The following is a 17,843-nucleotide window of genomic DNA, read 5'->3' on the forward strand; positions in this document are numbered from 1 at the left end:
GATTACATTCAATCGAAATCGTGAATGGCATTTACTTTGCGTCGTTTAACTTTTTCCATGTGGGAACAAGCGAGAGAAGAAAACCTATATCTAAAACTTTTTGAACACATTTTCTGATTTCAATTTTATCAAAAACAATGGCTCCCCAATAGCGAGTCAAAAACATTTAATTGAATAAATACAATGTGACATCATTAATGAATGGATGAGATTGTATTCTCTTGTGTTTGTTATTATTTTTGGCTTGGCCGAACTTTATGTTCATGTAGCTAAAGTCATTTCGAATGTAATGCCATATTGAAATTGAAAATGTGCACCTTTTGCATAGCTGTGCAATGAATGTGGTCGGCTGAAAGAAAATGGACTCAAAATAATTAAATCAAACGCTGTATCTGGAGAATTGAAATGGAAATCAAATCAGAACATGAAAATTCCCTTTTCGAATGTATCCTGAATTTATATTTTAAAATGAAAATCGACGAATATTTTAAATTGGTTGGAAATTGCGATGGTATTTACTCCAAAATAATATTTATTTCGACGTGATGTATGATTTCATTTCGCAATTACTTGAAACACTAATTTTTTTCGAAATTATTAACACTTGCGCCGATATCAAATCGAACAAGATTGTGCTTGACAGTACAGGTACTTCGATTTGAATTTAATTGAAGGACTACTGCGTTATCGCCACCTTTCAATCTACGAATTAGTGACAGCTCATTGACTTTTTTCGAACCATTCACGATGAGCTTCTTCACGAGCTCTGGATATTCGAATTGATTTCAAGACAGTCGAAACATGAAAATCGAATCAAATCAAAAATTTGGGTAATTGTCGTTTCATTTGTTTAATTTTGCTTCCGTAAAAGTGAATTTTGACAATGAGACCGAAATAACTTTGACGTGTCTACTTAAACCTATCTAGAATGTGATACGCGTCAATTTTCGGTAACATGTCTGACTCGAAAAATTGTTTTTTTTTTTAACTACATAATTTGACTTCTTTTCGATAGCGATAAGATAACTTATTGAGGCTGACATTGATTTGAATTTGCTTGAATACAACAAACGAATGATTATTTTTATGAAATTCATTTTTGAATTTCATGGTTCAACAATTGGGTGAGAATATCAAAAATAAATTTGTGCAAAAATCACCTTAAATATCGAATACCAAAAGAGTATCAAATTCGATCAAATTTTCTTTTCCTTTTCGTTTTCATATTTATCTTGCACAATTTTTCAGCCGACCAATTTGTTTCGTGTTCGTTTTTTTCCGTCGTCATCATAATCGATGAAAGCGAACGATTTGAATTTTTCTCCATTTTTCATTTTGCCGACACCGATCAAGATTCGAATAAACCTTTAAATGACAGATTTTACACATGTTCTTTGCCACGATACGATCAATCAAAATTTGAAACTTTTTGATGAATGAGCACTACTGTTCTGGACTTCCAAAGGAATTTATGACCATTTTATGTAATTTCGATTTGAATAGCCTATGTCTATGTCTATTTTTAATTTCTCTTTTTTTATTTATCAGCATGACTTCTGAAAGATGCGCCGTTCTCAGCTGACTTTTTTTTTCGATTACTTCAATTAGATAGAGTGTTTGAATTACGAAGAGAAAAGAAAAATACCGAAAAGACATTGCCCTTTCGGTAGTTTATTTGTTTATAAAAATTTGCCCAATTTCTTCAAGCATTCGAAATTCAGCAGCAAAAACGTGATTCACGATTTTCAATTGAAAAACCGTTTCAGAAGCAATATTCAGTAATCTAAACAGCTCAAAAATATGACAGTACAAACAATTGCAAGCGAGTTATGTATATATTGCAGTATCATTCCCATGAAAACCAGTGGCCATTTCGTGCCTAGTGTGATTGGCACAAACAATGATCTTAATCCGATTAATACATCACATGTAGTTTAGGTGTAAATAAATGTTCCGAAATAAAATCAACCCTTTATTATTTTGTGTACGAAAGTCATGACTGGACATACAGTGGACCGTGGAGCATAATCATTCATGGCATTGTCAGGTGTTGTTGACATTTTCATTTGTTTTTCGTATCTTTTGGAACAAGACATCCAAGTTTATTATATTTATAATGGAACAGACAATATATCAGTGGATAAGTTAGTCTCGAGGTCATATCTTAATTAAATATGATGTCAAGAGTAATCCTTTTATTGGTCTAATCATTGACTACCGAAAACCAACAAAATATATTTGCTTTCAAGTCAAATAGCAATAAATTACGAATATCACGACTGATTTCAAAAACCAAATTCAAAAGAGACATATTTATTTAGTACAAAAGTGGTGTCAATAAAAAAAGTCCTTAAAATTGAGTGTTTACTTTTTCATCCAAAAGAAAATAGCTCAATGTTTAAACCTCGGAAACCATCAAGCTTCTGATTTCATGTTATAATTGAGAGATTTAGAAGAAATGTTCATCATTCAAGGCATAATGATGTATAATCCATAAAAGGGGAAATGGTTTACATTCTCCACCATGCAAATTATGTTGTAATATGAAGACATCATCAAACCAACTGTTGATTGCAAATTAATCAAAATGCGTCGTCGGAAGTGCTTAGTTAATATAGCGGAACATGCCTTTTGATATTAAAATTTGAATTTAATTACCGACAAGCCAAATTGATTACGATTATATGCGATGGCAAACAAAGTTGTTGTTCTTTATTAGGTCTTTAAGTTGTAAAAAGACTATACTGGTATTGTATCGAAAAATCGACGTCAAAGCTATAAAAATAAATTGGCAAGTAAATAAATCGACATGAATTACATGTTTCAATTTCACACAAGTTAAACAATAGATGAGTGATTGTCCCTTGTTTTTCTCTTTTAAATTTACACACAATTATTTAAAAACCGATTAAAACTGGATTCCATCAACGAAAATATCAAAGTTGTGTGTTTTATTTCATGTTGACACGTCATAATTAGCACGAAATATATTTCATCAAACAGAAAATTTTAATCCATGACGATCATATTCGATGACATTAAATAAATATATGCAATCTTTTGTAGAAAAAAAAAACATCATCACGATGAGTGCTGATTGTGGAACACACTTATGCGTGCTGGTTGTTTGCATAACCATGTCTGGGTGAAAGAAATCGATATTATTTCATGATATATTTCGTTCGGTCTCCTTGTTTGTTATTTTTCTTCAATTCGTGTTCACGTCACTCAAAATTCCTGATAAAAATCATTACACGCCATTTTTGTTAGAAAGAATTTTTCATTTTTCGTTTGTGGTGATAACGTTTACAGGTCATATAGACATATGGTTACGTATAAAAGACTTTTTTTTTCAATGAATTGGACTTACTCAATAGATGTGAATAAAAATAGAAAATTACCGTCGGTAAATCAATTGTGTCTTGTTTACGCAATTTCGTGTCTTTGGAGACAAAATTCGGTGGATTTTAATTTAGCATTCTTTTGTAATTTGTATCTTTTTTTGCATTTTTGGGCATTTATATTAATTGAAATTGAATATTTTCTTTCTTTTGCAGTTTCCAAACTAACAACAACACTACAGGAGTTTTCATTGAATAACCATCAAATGGATGGCGGTGCATGTCGTGTTTTGCCCAATTCACTATTAGGTATGTTGAAACATTTCTGGAGGAAAATATAAAAAATAACCAATGGATGTCATTGCTTTAGGTCTCCCAACGACGGCCGTCAACAATTCATTGTTGTTAAACAATAATAACAATTCGGCTCGAACGAATTTCACGAATAAGCAATTAACAGAATTAGAAAAGGAATTTCATTACAACAAATATCTGACAAGAGCTCGACGCATCGAAATTGCCAATGCACTGAACTTAAATGAAACACAAGTAAGCACATGTATTGTTTTTTTCCGTTTTATGCTAATTGAACTTTAAATTGCCTTCAATTGTATTTGTCTCTCTGTTATGTTCAGAAAGAGAAAGAAATGGAGAAATAGAAGTTGTTAATCAATATAAATTGAATTTGTTGTTTTAGGTTAAAATATGGTTCCAAAATCGTCGAATGAAACAGAAGAAACGCATCAAAGAGGGTTTAATTCCAGCTGAACCATTAAACCAATCACCGACAAATTCATCACAAACCATGACTAACGAATCGCATCTACCCGGCAGCAGTGAAAACAGTCGAGATTCAAATTAAACCACATTTTATGTTTAACCAAATGCATAAATGAAAAATCGAAGCGTTCACCATGGAGCTATGAATGGATCAAGAGAGAGAGAGTGAAAAAAATTGCATTAAACATGTTAACTGGTGGACTTTTTATATAGAATAATATTGTATTTATAGTTGATGCAAAGCCAAAGTTAGATAATAAATGTTGATAAGAAAACCGAGCGCGTGAGCGTGAGCCAGCCAGCTTTTACGCTTGGATACGTTCGATCCCAGTAGTAGCAGTAGAATATTAATTTATACACTTCACACATCTAAATAACGTGTTTCAAAATAGCATTTGTTGGGCTTTGTCGTTCTCATGCAAAGCCATTTCTTAATTCCGTCTATTTTTTTTTATTCATAACTTTGTCTGGCAAAAATAAATGTACTTATACAAATTTGATAACATGCAATTCCTTCCAAATAATGTCATATTTAACTTTTATTGTATTTCGAACACGAGTGAGGTAATTTAACCGTTCAACTTATCACACTCACACACACACACTCACAAATACCATTTTGTTCTCAAAGATATATGCTGTAATTGAATCGATAAAGTCGGTGAACTTCAAACAATAGATATCAAATCATTAATCTATCAGGTTATTATGTAACGACATTTAAAAGAATAAATAAACTGAAATGATAGCATTTTAAGTATATAAGTGTGTAAATATTTCAAAAATCAGTTAATGAATTTACTAGAACTTTAATTCTCCATAAGTTAGACTTATAAGCACTCATATTGAATTTTTTTTCTTCTCAGGGATATCGAAAATAAATCAAATAACAATAAATTACAAAATTCTCAACCATTTTTCATATTTTACATAATCTTGGAATCTTCACCAAACAATTAATTCTGAATGGTAGTTTCATTAATTGCTCCCAGTTTTAATGTATTTATTTTAATGAGGTGAGTGCACTTTTTTCTAATAAAACACGCAATTCCATGCAAGGAAGAAACAACAGAAAAAGGTAAGAAAGAATCGAGCAAATCACTTTGAAATGGATAACATTTTCATTTGTAATCAAAACCAAACAATGCGTAAGTCTTTTTTCTGTGTAACATACAAATGTTAACACAACAATCACAAACTACGTTGGAAATGATACTGAGTGAGTCGACCGTCTCCATTTCAACCAAAAAGTTCGGAATAAAGCATCGAGACTTTTACACGTTGTTTTTGTGTGGAACATATAGATGACAGCCGAGATGGTCGGCTAGTCGAAGGGAATTTTATCTCTTTTAAATGTGTAATTACAAATTAATTTCAAGCTATTTAAAATGTGAAAGAATGATATAAAATCAATCAACTTTTTACATCGCAATTAAGATCAAAATTTCAAGAAAAATTGCTGCCGTAGCACGTAGCTATGTATCAATATGTAATTAATAGATAGTTATGAATATTTTTTTATTAATTATCCTACTTTATTCTACATGTTACAATTTAAAATGTTAACTATTTTCGTATTGCATTCCAACGCATACAAGGATTAACAGTTAAAAAACCAGAATGATAATTGCTGTCATAGAACAATGTGAGAAAACACCGACGAATGTGTGTGAACAAAAGAGTGTGCTAACTTATACATGCAAAATTGAAAGAGTCAGCAGTAAACATAAACAACGAATATTGTGTTTACATCGCGTCTCAACTGATAGCGGCTACAACTACATGAACAATGCGAAATGCTATACATTGTTATTCACGCATTTCATTTCGTTCACGTTCCGCCGTTCGTTTGTGTGTTGATGTGCGTTCGCATCAATGTGAATGATTTCGATTGAAGTGCTATCAAAAGTGGGCGCTAAAATTGACCGTATGATCAGTTGTGTTGCAGTTTTGTTCAGCATTGGACTTGGTAGCTCGCAATTATAACATCGGACGCATGAATGTAAGTTCTAAGTATTTTATCAAAAGTTCAAGTGATAAGAACACTGCTATCATTGACAATAGTTGGTTTATAACTTGTGTCTACTAAAATTGTCGATCTGGCTACAATTGCACTTCAAATATTATTTTAATTTTCAAATTGAATTAATTGCATTTATAATCGATTATTTTCTTTTCGGAATGTCAAAGTTCAAAAGTGCCGGACTATTTTTTTTTTACTCAAACAAAGTATAAGTGTACACTTCTTTAAAAAATGACAAGCAAGTTTCAAATAATCACATTGGAAAAATTCACGGGTTAACAACACGGAAAAATCATCGGTAATGTTTTTAAGGTTTTATTGACGATTTGTTTGTTTAAGGAAATGACTTCCCCATTCTTTTTTCGAATACGAATACAACCGCGTGTCAACGATTTTTGTATTTTTCTACAGAAAAACATGCACATTTATTCAGTGTTCGGTCGATGTATATGTTAAACATGACAAAGACAATATGTACAAACGTTCGATGGCATTTCGTCGAAGGTTACAATCGCGATTTTATTCATTCAAAGCATCTGGTGTCTTTTTTAAGGTCTAGTTCAAGCTTATTGAAACGAACACTTTGTGAGTCTATATGGTCATACAGTTCAAAGTACTTGATAGGCACACACACACTGGTGATAATTTTGATAAACGAACCTTCTAAGATTGGAGGTGTAACATCGATCTGTGATACAACATCCGAAACAGATACAAAACACAAAAAAAAGATTGTCCCAAATTATATTAAGTTTTGTGGTTTTCGGCTGAAATAAAATTTAAAAAAAAATCCAAAAAATTAAATATACAAAAAAAAACAAAAGTAACAAACCAAAGCCACGAAAAGAATTGGAGATATTTTTAGAAATTCTTACGTGACTTATTTTAATCTTATGTTTACAGATTTAGTTGGGCATTATGACGTCAAAACAGCGATTCTCATTAATTGCCCGTAATTATCCATCGTTTCAAGAGATCAACCCAGTGAAATTAAATGCATACAAGTAAGAATAATTATTGTAATAATTCAATTCATTTGTTCATCCATTTTCAAACATGCAAATTTTCAAGCAAGAAAAAATCAACATGAACTAGATTACAGCATTTGATAGCTAGAAAAAGTGTTTCAAGAACATGTCACGACTTATAGAATTATCTTACTCAAAAAAATAGTATTAGAAAGTGTTATTTCAAAATCAGTTTAATAGCAATTTTTAATAATGCAAATATTGATTTTAAAATAGCAAACATGATTCGAATAAAGATACGGCAAAGACCGTTTCAACAATTTTGTTCATTTAATACGATTTAAAACCGTAAAATCTTACATTTGTTAAAAAAAAAAAAAAAATTGTTTATAAGCCATTTATGGCCCCGTATAAAGTCCAAACAAAAGAGTTTGAGTGTTGAAAAGCCGTATATATGTACTAGGTTATGTGACAATCAAATGTATATGTTACAAAATGGTGTTTCTTGTTTTTATCTCTTCAATAATTAATGATGTCGATTTTTAACTGAGATTTGAATATTTACTCGCATTATAAAATTCATGATGCTCATTAAAAACATTGGTTTTATGATGAAATTTTTTGAAAAAAAAATAATAATTTTTTTTCTATCTTTTTTCTTATATTTGTGATAAATTTCATTCTATTTACATTTTTTTTGTATGCAATTTTATAGACGTCATATATTTATTGCAATGAGTTGAATGCTATTTTAAATACAATTCTTCTAAGGGATTAATTGATTTGTTATGTGTATTACAGATGGATGCAAAGCAGAAAGCAAGATGATAATGCCGAAGGTTTCTGGCGAGTACATGACACTTTGTATGATCTTACTGAATTTATTGATTTGCATCCGGGTGGCACTGACTGGATCAAGCTGACAAAAGTGATAACAATTATTCTACTTAATATTTATCGCCACTTTGCTATTGACGACTAATTAAAAAAATTCGTTCAATTTCTTAGGGAACAGACATAACAGAAGCATTTGAGGTGCATCACATAAACTTTGCCAAAGCCGAGCATTTGTTGAAAGACTATTGTGTTCGAGATGCCAAGTTACCGAGAAATTTTAAATTCACATTCAAAGAAACTGGTTTCTATCGTACATTGAGACAACGAATTCGTGAAAAACTGAAAACATTAAATCCAAAGCGGGCTGAATTGATGACAAAAGTATGAGATATTTTTAAGATTTAGATAAATAAAAAAATTTAATATATTTTTCCATTTGAAAACAGGTTTTTATCGATATGTTGTTGGTTTTAACCTTCATAACATCAATACTCAGCGCCAAATATGACAATCGATATCTAATGATATTGTCCGGTTTATGCATGTGTTACACAGTGATTTCAGCTCACAATTTCTTTCATCGGCGGGATAACTTCAGAATGTTTTACTTCAATTTATCATTTTTCAACTACAAAGAATGGCGGATTAGTCACGCCATGTCGCATCATTTGTTTCCAAATTCATTGCATGATTTGGAAGTGACACTATTCGAACCGCTGCTTTGTTGGATTCCAATGAAAACCAAAACTTTCGGCCAGAGATTCATTTCCTGGATTTACAGTCCTATTATTTACACCTTTGTATGCCTCGATCAACTGGTGAAACGAATTCTATTTTCATTCACATCCAAAACAAACTTATTCCAATCAAGCGATTTGGTACCATTGGCCGTACCCTTTGCAATGCTCATATTTGGCAATTCAAATCCATTCACCGTTTTCAAAGTTTGGATGCAAATTATACTAGCTAATAGCTTCATCTTTCATCTGATTGGATTAAATGCTGGACATCACCATCCAGATACATTGCACGAGGTAATTTTTTCATCTGAATTATATTTGACAACTAAAAATTAATTCATGATTTTTTTTATAACTTTTTTTTTAGATGGATAAACTACGGTTAGTTCGAAAAGATTTTTTTTTTGTTCATTTTGAAATTGACACAGAACTCATTGATTTCTTTAATTACAGAGATGATTTGGATTGGGGAATTTATTCAATGGACACAATAATGGACAATACAGATTTGCGAAAGCATCATTTTCTAGCTTTAACACATTTTGGTCATCATGCGTTACATCATCTCTTCCCAACGATTGACCATGGTATATTATCATCATTGTATCCGATTTTATTCGAAACGATGAACGAATTCGAAATTGAACTTGAAGCATATCCATGGTATCACCATATTTACGGTCAATTACGACAATTGACACGAAATTCACCAAAAACATTCGATTCATTGGAAAAATTGCGACGCAAGCAGATCCAGAAAAAAATCGAATAACTTAATTACATGTTTATGTGTAAAAAAAGGTGACAACGTGATATTTTTTTATATTAATTGACATTTTTTGTAGAATACAAGTCACTGTGTGTAGTATAAAAATCAATAAAATTGATATTTTTTTCTTATTAAAGTGCTTCGATTGTAATCACTCACAATTAAATGACATATCATGAAATTGAGATTATGCCACTTGAATTTGCTGTCATAATCATACAAGTGCAATAAAACGGTAGGTCAAATCTACAAATGACTTGAAAAAGTAAACAAACACATTTTTTAGTGGCCATTTGCAATGTAAAAAATGAAACTATTGTTTTGTCAAAAAATTAATCATTTTTTTAAAACATTGATTACCTATTGAATATCAGTTACACAGAAACAGTGATTAATAAGCAAAAATTCCAAAATATTTAAAGAAATTGAAAAAATGTCAGTGTAGTGCATTCAAAGTGTATATTTATTGTTTTTGTTAATGTTTTACAGACAGAACGTCTTTTATTTACAGTAAAATTATAATATTTTTAATTTCCAAAGAATTTAAGTATGTAAGAAATTCACTATCAATATCAACAAAATGTTGACCTGCGATATGCTATTCAAAATTACTATGTTATTGCTAGTTTTGTTGTTGGTGGCGCCAAAATGATCTTATATGTCAGCCAATTCTTTTGCACATAAGAAATACGATATTTCGCCTAATTACCTTTATTCGTGAATACAAATTCATTCTTTTTCACTTTCAACGTAATCAAAGTTTTTTACATTAATATATATATATATATTTGCGTTAAATTTTCACCCGGATTAAAGAAATAATTCAAAATGATAACATTCGAAAGTATTCGAATTTGAAAATTCATGTTTGTTTAAAAAAAAATCGTTCTCTAGTGAAATTCACTTGTGTTTCACATAGAATGTCTTTTTTTTTGAGATGACATTTTATCTGTTTATTTAACCACTTAATTTTGAATGAAAACGTTTGTCCAATTAATATGATATGTGTGATAGATGTGCGTCATTTTTTAAGCACACATTTGTGTTCGTCATTTTCACTGTCATCCCATCTTAGGCAACTTTCATAGAAATCCAGTACGGCGTTTGTATATCGATGCTTGGCCACTTCATTTGAAACAATTGTTGGTTCAACTTGATCTTTCCACTTGAAAATAAATTTAAGTTGACCGTTGACTTCAGTCGCGCCTAAAATCGTTCCAGTCTCGTCGTCAGGCTTATAACTTCGAGATTTGGAATTATTTCCCAACATCGATGTCGCCTGTGAGTTGAGAAAAAAAAGAACAACATTTTTCGAATATGATATTCAGGTATTTGTGAAAAGTAATGACCACAAAGATGGTACACACCTCGGTTACATTGCCTTCTTCACGTATTCTGGACTTTGTAATATCTTTCTTTTGCTGAGTTGAATGTCGAGCAGGTCTAGTCGTATTACGACATTGAGTACCTTTTTTTATGGCACGAGACTGTGGAAATAAACACAAATCAATATGAATTAAAAAGACAAAATAAAAAAAAAAACAATATTTGCAGTTGATAGAAAATCATTTACCTTGTTCGCCTTTGACGTTTCACCAGATGCACTGGTATCATTAGATACATCAATCAATTTTGTTGGTTCCGTTGATGTCATTTTTTACTGGATCAGAATGAATGCTTGTGGCTCAAATGACAATGTTTAAAAATTAAAAATCAAATTCAAAAGCAAATGTGATCAAATTTCATGCAAAACAATCGTAATTATTAATAGTAAAATATGCGAACACTGCAATGAAAATGTCATGCGTCTTGTAAAACAGTGCAATAGCGACTAAAATTTACTGATGTTATACAATAAGCAAATGTTGCATGGGCCATAATGACTGTGACGTATGATTACGTTGGTGTGTAAGTCACTTACAGTAAGTGTATAAGCATTTCAACGAGATTTTTTCAATGTAATTGTTGCTTCTTTTGAGATGGCATCACTTCATAGTGAATCCTTTACTGTGTCTTTGTTTATGCACTTTCATCTGTGTTAGTTTCTGACACTAGTATCATAGCAACTGATGCGTTGCTTGAAATGTTAAAGAAGCACTTTTCTCTTTTATAGTGTGCGTATGATATGATGTGCTGTGGTGAATACCAAGAACTGTACTTTATTTATTGATTTCTCACATTTTATACGAAACTAAACTTGGAATTTTTCCATGAAACATTTCACTTTCAATAACCACTGATTTTGTTAAAACTGGTGTTTTCTACTGCATACTGAACGAACGTGGGTAAGAGTGACGTTTAGCATATATTTGTGATTGGTATTGATTTCGTGTTCAGTTCATACAATTGTATAAATTCTGAGTAGAAAAACTTATAAATTTCAATATTTTCGATCATTTCCATGATTAGGCAAGACATTTTCATCAATTAAGGCATCTATTAAAAACGAGAACAAGACTATGAACCCATTTAAAGAGTTTGAAGAAAACATAGCAAATGCACTTAAAGCGGCTTTATTTGCCATTGAAGGAAAGGATCAATTTGATTGGTGTATCGATAATGTAAAGGAATTAATGCTTGAATGCGCCCGTCAACAGTGAGTTTTTGTATTGAAAAACATGAATTCAATTCGATTTTATTAATTTTTGCGATTATTTCTTAAGATTTGAAATGAGTCTGAAGTTACATTTGAATCTAGTAAAACTAGTTGAAAATATACAATGCGATGGACCATCATCTAATTTTAAATTGGATCTTGAAGCTGTCATTCAATCAGTTGTTAATCGGTGGGTTTGAATTGAATTATTCGGTACCGAGACCTGATTCTATTTTATTTTTTGTTTGCGATATTTTCAGATTGACATCGACAATGAACCTACCGGCAAAAATTTCCAAATGTTTGACACACGAAAAGAACGACGAGCAAATGACGACAATTTCTTCATTAGAAAATACGGGAAGTGCATGCTCATGTAGTAGTGAAAACTTGTTTAACTTGTGAAGAAAATTCTTTTCGCTAGTGGACTGACACAATGCGTTTTTGATGGCATGCCGACTATGTAACTTTTAAATCGAAGTAAATAAATATAAAACCACATAAGTTGTATGCACAATTTTAATATTATAATTGAAAATCTTTTTTCAACAATACAAATGTACGACGCGACTAAAATCTATTCAAGAATGCATAATAATTTATAATTAATAAAAGACAATGCACCACTAAAAACTGGCTGTCTCAATTCAATCTATCTTTAAAAAAAAATCAAATCTAATGTTGTCAAGTCGGAATAGTTGGCAGAGGAATGCTATGAATCATTAAACGAAGACGGTATCACCACTATTAAAGCCGCATTTTTTAAATTTGTACAATTCATTTCTTTGGATCGTAGCGTCTCATTGCTGTTTGTTTATGATTAAAATGATTTAAATTTCAATTAAATCGGGTGTTTCCCCGGGTGGATAGATCATCCAGTTACTCGTGTCGAGAGGATTAGACAAGGTGCTGAACAAATCTTTAATTAAAAAGTCATCGTTTAGGTTCAATGATTCTGGTGGGGTGCTGTACACGTTTGTATTTGCTTGAGTTGTGAGAAGTCCATAGTTCCAATCTGGGTTTTGGTCTTGCAATTGAGCGAAGTTAAAATCATGCAAATTAGCATCAATTACATTATCAATATTTGCATTTGATTCATTGAAATTTTGGACTTGAACATCTTCCAGTTTAATTTCATTAGTTGGTACTTCTTGGCTATTTGCGTTATAAATGTATGTTCCATAAATGGGACGGTAAATGGTATCGGTTTCAGTTTTCACACATTGGAAGTTATAGTATTCCATCAAATCTGCTTCCAATTCTTCCGCTATTATTTCAGATAGGTGCGATGACGGCGATATTGCGATTGACGAATAAGGTGCAAATGATGCAACGGAACTGGCCTCAGATGCCTCAGATGTCTCAGTTGCCTCAGATGCCTCAGTTGACTCAGTTGCCTTGAATGATGTTTGATTTTCACGCTTGTCCTTCGCACGACGATTTTGGAACCAAACCTTCACGTTATGCCCTTTCACTCTCAATCTTTTGGCAAATTCTTCGCGATTTTTACCTTTCATATAATTACAACGCTTGTAAGCCTTTTCAAGTTCATTCAACTGTTCCAGGTTGAAATTAGTACGGGATCTTTTCGGTTTTCCAGTCCTGCCAAGTATAACAGGTGGTTGTACTTCAGTTGTTTGGTAATTCGTTTGAACATTTTTAAAGCTTGGCAATCCCGTATACGAACCGAGATTGTGCTAAAATTCGAGAAAAAGAAAAAAAAAAGAATTGAAAAAATTAGATGTATACATTACAATTGATTTTAGTTGTACACAAATTAAAGTATTAAAAATAATTTAAACATTTAAATTTAATAATGCATTTTCGTTATAATAACAAACACTGTTAGCGTTCTTATTGTCTTTGGCATTTTCAATATTTTCTTATAATGATGAACAAATTTAAACAAACTATAACAGTACATACCGCGTTTGGATGGATCGCAATGATATTGCAACTTTGTTCTGGATCGTAATAAAATTGTTGAATTGCATACATTTTCGATTGTTGATTTTCTTTGAAAGTTCTTTCAAAATGAAATTAAAATATTTTTCGCTAAAACTGAAATTTTTAGCACGTCAAAAACAATTGAGTGGATGATAAGTGAAATACTTTGCGTTCCAATGAAATTCTAGTTTGATTTGCAAAGAAATATGTCTCAATATGTGTTCTACAATACCAATAAAAATGTACGGTGACAAATACATAGACACCAAATGTCACCAAAAGTATACTCTTTTTACCTGACTTTTCAATACCATATTTGCATACATGCCAATCTCAAGTACACACTCATAAGAAAAGACAGAAGAGAGCCCTCGAGATATGTAGCCCGACTGAATTTATTCGTTTTTCTTCTTTGACTCTTTTTTCGGTTATTTGTTTCTATTGTATATGTCGTACTAGCCAATTATAGCCGTAATATGAACGGCGAAATTTAACTTTCGTCTTTATTCGAGACAGTTGCTTCGACGATGTTATCGTAAAAATTCGTAAACTAAAAGAGTCTGTTTCAAACGCGTATGGAAAATAACCCTACTGAAATGTTCGATTTCGTATTTGCGCATGTCTATGTTGATTCAGTTCAATTACAACTGTCAAATTTTATCTACTAACCAACATTCAGCTATGATTTTTTCTACTGGAAAAATGTTCTTTTTAATTATGAAAAAATGCACTTTTTAATTAATATTATTTTTTGCGAAAATTGATATAATTCTATAACCGATTTTTAAACATCGCTGTATTACAATCAATGTCGACATTCAATGTGGTTTTTTGTGTATTCAAATCATAAGAATGTTTCGGTTGAATCGCATGACTCTGGACAGCTATAGCTTATAAACATTGTAGCGAGACCGAGCGAGACTGCGTGCAACACTTGTTAATATACAACTTATTACATCAGTGATTCCCTTTGGGGGTCTGCAAAGCCCTTCACAATGAGTCGCGAGCATATAAAAATACAAATGATGGTTCACTTTTATTGCAATTTTTTCAAGAAATATGTTTCATTCAATTAATGAAAATTTAACTAAAAAAAATCATTTTGTGCGGAAAACGAGTAAAAAAGATTTTCCATTGAAAAGAAAATCAAACTTATTCAAGGTAATAAGCGTTACCAGAATTTTATCTAAACAACGAATTGAAATAGCAATAAATCAAAATGTCAGTTTGACATCAGCTTTTACAGCGCTAAAATATGTTTGGCATATATCTTGATTTATTCACAAGCATCAGAATTTAGCAGAAACTTCCAGGGGAAATTATCTATTCGCGAATGGACAAAACTTATTAGTTGTATGATAAAGTCGTCATTTTCGTAAAATAATTCAAGCAATTCGCAAAAAGTTATCGCATAATTTGATACATACAAAACATACAAATTTTGCGAATTTTCTATCGTTCATATCGTTTACTTTACTGGCCTACATCGCTAACAAATCATTTCGCATAAAATTCTCAAAATATCGAATAATTCGCTATGTTCTGATCGAGATCCGATCCCCTAGAGAAACTTCATCATTTATAAAATAGAAAAATGTTTTTTTTTTGAGTATGTTCAAGAGAAATGTTTGAAATCATTGTACTTATATAAAATCAAATTTCAAAAATGAATTTTTTGTTAAATTTATGTTGCATCGATGAAAATATAAATATTTCTCAGCGCTGGGTTATGACAATGATTCCAATTTTCATTGTGTGATAAACACCACCACTAAGACGAGACGACAAGTATTAAGAGCATGTTGCTGCGTATTTTGGCCATTGTTTTATACTTGGGCGATTCGTGCAAAAAATTGTAAGTTTCAGTTTCACGTCGACATTGTCGCCCAAAAAAATTAACAAAAAAAAACTTAATCACAACGTTAAGGAGTACACCGAACTTCATATTGTGCCTACTGTATATTGAAATTCTAGGTTGATTTTCTGTATTTCCTCAAAGGTACGAATTGCAAGCAATAAACCAGCATTTGTTTTCTCTATTCTTATCCCTAACTTATTTCACACATTTTGTTTATGACTATTTGCCATAAAATAACAGCAAACACGAAAAATAATTGTTTCCAATGTATGGATTTGCATTGGTTACATCTCTGGTCCAGACTAAATGTGAAATAATACTGTCGGAGTACCATGTTTTATTGTTAAATTGTAAAAGGTATTATGAATACAATTGAAAGCAATTGTTAAACGATAGACATTTGACGCCAACTTGTTATTCATCCTTGCCGTTTATGCATCATTCTTATATTTAAAATAATGAAAAATGACAATTTTTTTAAGTTTAAAATACACCCAATTGTTCTTGACATAGAATTCTCTTCGAAAAGAGATTAGCAACGTCTCCTCTTGAACGCGTCCTTTCTTTCGGCAATAAAATGCAAATTTTTTCGGTACTAGCTAGGTAACAATTTTCATCGAAATAGAAAATGTCCGACAAATGCTTATTTTTTTAAAAAATGAATTGAAAAGAACAAAATAAATTTCACTTGAATTACATGATGCTGTGTTAGAATGCTTAAGCCTGAAGTCGTCTTATTTTTTTATGGTTTACAATATGACGATTTTGCTTGAAAACAATGTACGTTTGTTCTTCATTGTAATAAAAAATATGCAGATATTTCTTTTTACTGTCACTTCTTAGCGGTAACTTTCTACCGTATTCATATAAGGTTGGTTCATTGGTTACTAAATTTGAAGAAAGAATTTAAATCGAAAATTAAAGAACGAAAACAATTCTTTGGTAAATTTATCCATAGTTTATTTTTGAACTATTTTTATAATAAATGCAACCACAAAATAGATAAATGTATGATAATTCATGACGAAAATGAAAAAAAGTCAACGTTTTATTTCTGTAAAATTCTCAGAGCTATACTTGTGAGCAGGCACGAACCGGTCGTATAGTGAAACATTGATAAAAATGCACCATGTCTTCGTTCTGAATTGAAAAACAAATCATTTACCTTAATTATCAATGCAAACACATGCTCGTGCCATGGTGATCGATTTGGTTATCGGCTGCCAGAATGAAATTAGTAGCTAATTTTTGTAGCCACATTGAAAAATTCGCATTAGAGCGCATGCCAAAATACAAAGAAGACCTGATCGAAGATATCGTACCATGACATTAAGTTTTCCAAATCGTTTTCGATCGCACGAGCCAAAAACGAAATACAATGAAAATGACTTGTTCAACAATAGACCGTCTAACCATATTTACCATTTGTGTATGTGATATCATCACAGCTATGACTTTTTTCATGATAAAAATTCCATAACTCATAGCCACACATTACCTGCTTGCCGCTAAAAATATGAAAACAAAACAAATGCAACAAAACGTTAATACTCACAAAATATTTTGGGTCAATCGAAGTGCTTTTGTTATTATATACTATGCTCATGCTTCAATTTTTATCGTTATCAATTGAAAAAGTGTATTGAACTACCGGCCATTCTATCATCTGTGAGCATGTGCATGAAATACATTGCTGCATGTATACAAACCAAAACAAAATACATCGTGAACACTTCTTCGAAAAACGAATGCACATTGCGAAATTGGTGTACGCGTGTATTGAACATTTAGTGGTGTTCGAGAATTGAGAAAAAAAAGTTTTCTTTCACTTTTTGTGCTTTATACCGACTCTCCGAGAGTTTCATATAAACCTGCCTTGCAATTGCCAAATAACGCATATTGATTCAATTGCGATTGATATTCGCTTGTTATTCAATAGGTATCACATAGCAAGTTTATATGAAACATTCGGAGACTCGGTATA

At 31.4% G+C, this 17,843-nt stretch overlaps 5 protein-coding genes across 7 annotated transcripts; 3 read left to right on the forward strand and 2 right to left on the reverse strand.

The window, feature by feature from the left end:
* Positions 1 to 545: 545 nt before the first annotated feature.
* On the forward strand, positions 546 to 4,980 carry LOC116338261 (homeotic protein labial). Its single transcript, XM_031763392.1, has 4 exons — positions 546 to 648; positions 3,558 to 3,650; positions 3,712 to 3,890; positions 4,039 to 4,980. Exons 1-4 carry the CDS (start codon positions 546 to 548, stop codon positions 4,201 to 4,203), a joined length of 540 nt encoding a protein of 179 aa, XP_031619252.1. The 3' UTR covers positions 4,204 to 4,980.
* Positions 4,981 to 6,016: 1,036 nt separating this feature from the next.
* Positions 6,017 to 9,594, forward strand: LOC116338067 (cytochrome b5-related protein-like). 2 transcript variants are annotated; one of them, XM_031763122.1, is made up of 8 exons: positions 6,067 to 6,123; positions 6,312 to 6,442; positions 7,048 to 7,148; positions 7,914 to 8,040; positions 8,121 to 8,330; positions 8,396 to 8,983; positions 9,057 to 9,070; positions 9,143 to 9,594. In XM_031763122.1, the coding sequence occupies exons 3-8, from the start codon at positions 7,063 to 7,065 to the stop codon at positions 9,459 to 9,461; spliced, it is 1,344 nt and encodes a 447-aa protein (XP_031618982.1). In that variant the 5' UTR covers positions 6,067 to 6,123; positions 6,312 to 6,442; positions 7,048 to 7,062; the 3' UTR covers positions 9,462 to 9,594. The 2 variants fall into 2 exon arrangements, with proteins under 2 accessions (XP_031618981.1, XP_031618982.1); XM_031763121.1 differs by lacking the exon at positions 6,312 to 6,442 and having other exon boundaries at positions 6,017 to 6,123.
* Positions 9,595 to 9,900: 306 nt separating this feature from the next.
* LOC116338208 (chromobox protein homolog 3-like) lies at positions 9,901 to 11,297 on the reverse strand. The gene is made up of 3 exons (XM_031763327.1): positions 11,032 to 11,297; positions 10,826 to 10,945; positions 9,901 to 10,737 (listed from the first exon to the last, which is right to left on the reverse strand). The coding sequence occupies exons 1-3, from the start codon at positions 11,110 to 11,112 to the stop codon at positions 10,480 to 10,482; spliced, it is 459 nt and encodes a 152-aa protein (XP_031619187.1). The 5' UTR covers positions 11,113 to 11,297; the 3' UTR covers positions 9,901 to 10,479.
* Positions 11,298 to 11,566: 269 nt separating this feature from the next.
* LOC116338209 lies at positions 11,567 to 12,553 on the forward strand. Of its 2 annotated transcripts, none has more exons than XM_031763329.1 (4): positions 11,567 to 11,776; positions 11,868 to 12,054; positions 12,122 to 12,244; positions 12,315 to 12,553. In XM_031763329.1, the coding sequence occupies exons 2-4, from the start codon at positions 11,918 to 11,920 to the stop codon at positions 12,457 to 12,459; spliced, it is 405 nt and encodes a 134-aa protein (XP_031619189.1). In that variant the 5' UTR covers positions 11,567 to 11,776; positions 11,868 to 11,917; the 3' UTR covers positions 12,460 to 12,553. The 2 variants fall into 2 exon arrangements, with proteins under 2 accessions (XP_031619189.1, XP_031619188.1); XM_031763328.1 differs by having other exon boundaries at positions 11,569 to 11,743.
* Positions 12,554 to 12,555: 2 nt separating this feature from the next.
* LOC116338207 (homeobox protein Hox-A2-like) lies at positions 12,556 to 14,229 on the reverse strand. Its single transcript, XM_031763325.1, has 2 exons — positions 13,981 to 14,229; positions 12,556 to 13,751 (listed from the first exon to the last, which is right to left on the reverse strand). Exons 1-2 carry the CDS (start codon positions 14,050 to 14,052, stop codon positions 12,885 to 12,887), a joined length of 939 nt encoding a protein of 312 aa, XP_031619185.1. The 5' UTR covers positions 14,053 to 14,229; the 3' UTR covers positions 12,556 to 12,884.
* Between the last annotated feature and the right edge of the window lie 3,614 nt (positions 14,230 to 17,843).

This window comes from Contarinia nasturtii, unplaced genomic scaffold (genome assembly GCF_009176525.2).
Source record: "Contarinia nasturtii isolate CC-2019 unplaced genomic scaffold, AAFC_CNas_1.1 Cnas_scaffold_350, whole genome shotgun sequence".
NCBI classification, from domain to species: Eukaryota; Metazoa; Arthropoda; class Insecta; order Diptera; family Cecidomyiidae; genus Contarinia; species Contarinia nasturtii.

Excerpts from the sequence above, each read along its gene's own strand:
- LOC116338209 (XM_031763329.1), top strand. The coding sequence starts at position 11,918 with ATGAACCCATTTAAAGAGTTTGAAGAAAACATAGCAAATGCACTTAAA. Across the intron at positions 12,055-12,121 it reads CTTGAATGCGCCCGTCAACA|ATTTGAAATGAGTCTGAAGT; the intron begins GTGAGTTTTTGT and ends TTATTTCTTAAG. Across the intron at positions 12,245-12,314 it reads ATTCAATCAGTTGTTAATCG|ATTGACATCGACAATGAACC; the intron begins GTGGGTTTGAAT and ends CGATATTTTCAG.
- LOC116338208 (XM_031763327.1), bottom strand. The coding sequence starts at position 11,112 with ATGACATCAACGGAACCAACAAAATTGATTGATGTATCTAATGATACC. Across the intron at positions 10,946-11,031 it reads AAACGTCAAAGGCGAACAAG|TCTCGTGCCATAAAAAAAGG; the intron begins GTAAATGATTTT and ends TTATTTCCACAG. Across the intron at positions 10,738-10,825 it reads AAGAAGGCAATGTAACCGAG|GCGACATCGATGTTGGGAAA; the intron begins GTGTGTACCATC and ends CTCAACTCACAG.
- LOC116338067 (XM_031763121.1), top strand. The coding sequence starts at position 7,063 with ATGACGTCAAAACAGCGATTCTCATTAATTGCCCGTAATTATCCATCG. Across the intron at positions 7,149-7,913 it reads GTGAAATTAAATGCATACAA|ATGGATGCAAAGCAGAAAGC; the intron begins GTAAGAATAATT and ends TGTGTATTACAG. Across the intron at positions 8,041-8,120 it reads ACTGGATCAAGCTGACAAAA|GGAACAGACATAACAGAAGC; the intron begins GTGATAACAATT and ends TCAATTTCTTAG.
- LOC116338261 (XM_031763392.1), top strand. The coding sequence starts at position 546 with ATGTATGATTTCATTTCGCAATTACTTGAAACACTAATTTTTTTCGAA. Across the intron at positions 649-3,557 it reads GATTGTGCTTGACAGTACAG|TTTCCAAACTAACAACAACA; the intron begins GTACTTCGATTT and ends TTTCTTTTGCAG. Across the intron at positions 3,651-3,711 it reads TTTGCCCAATTCACTATTAG|GTCTCCCAACGACGGCCGTC; the intron begins GTATGTTGAAAC and ends TCATTGCTTTAG.
- LOC116338207 (XM_031763325.1), bottom strand. The coding sequence starts at position 14,052 with ATGTATGCAATTCAACAATTTTATTACGATCCAGAACAAAGTTGCAAT. Across the intron at positions 13,752-13,980 it reads TTGCGATCCATCCAAACGCG|CACAATCTCGGTTCGTATAC; the intron begins GTATGTACTGTT and ends CTCGAATTTTAG.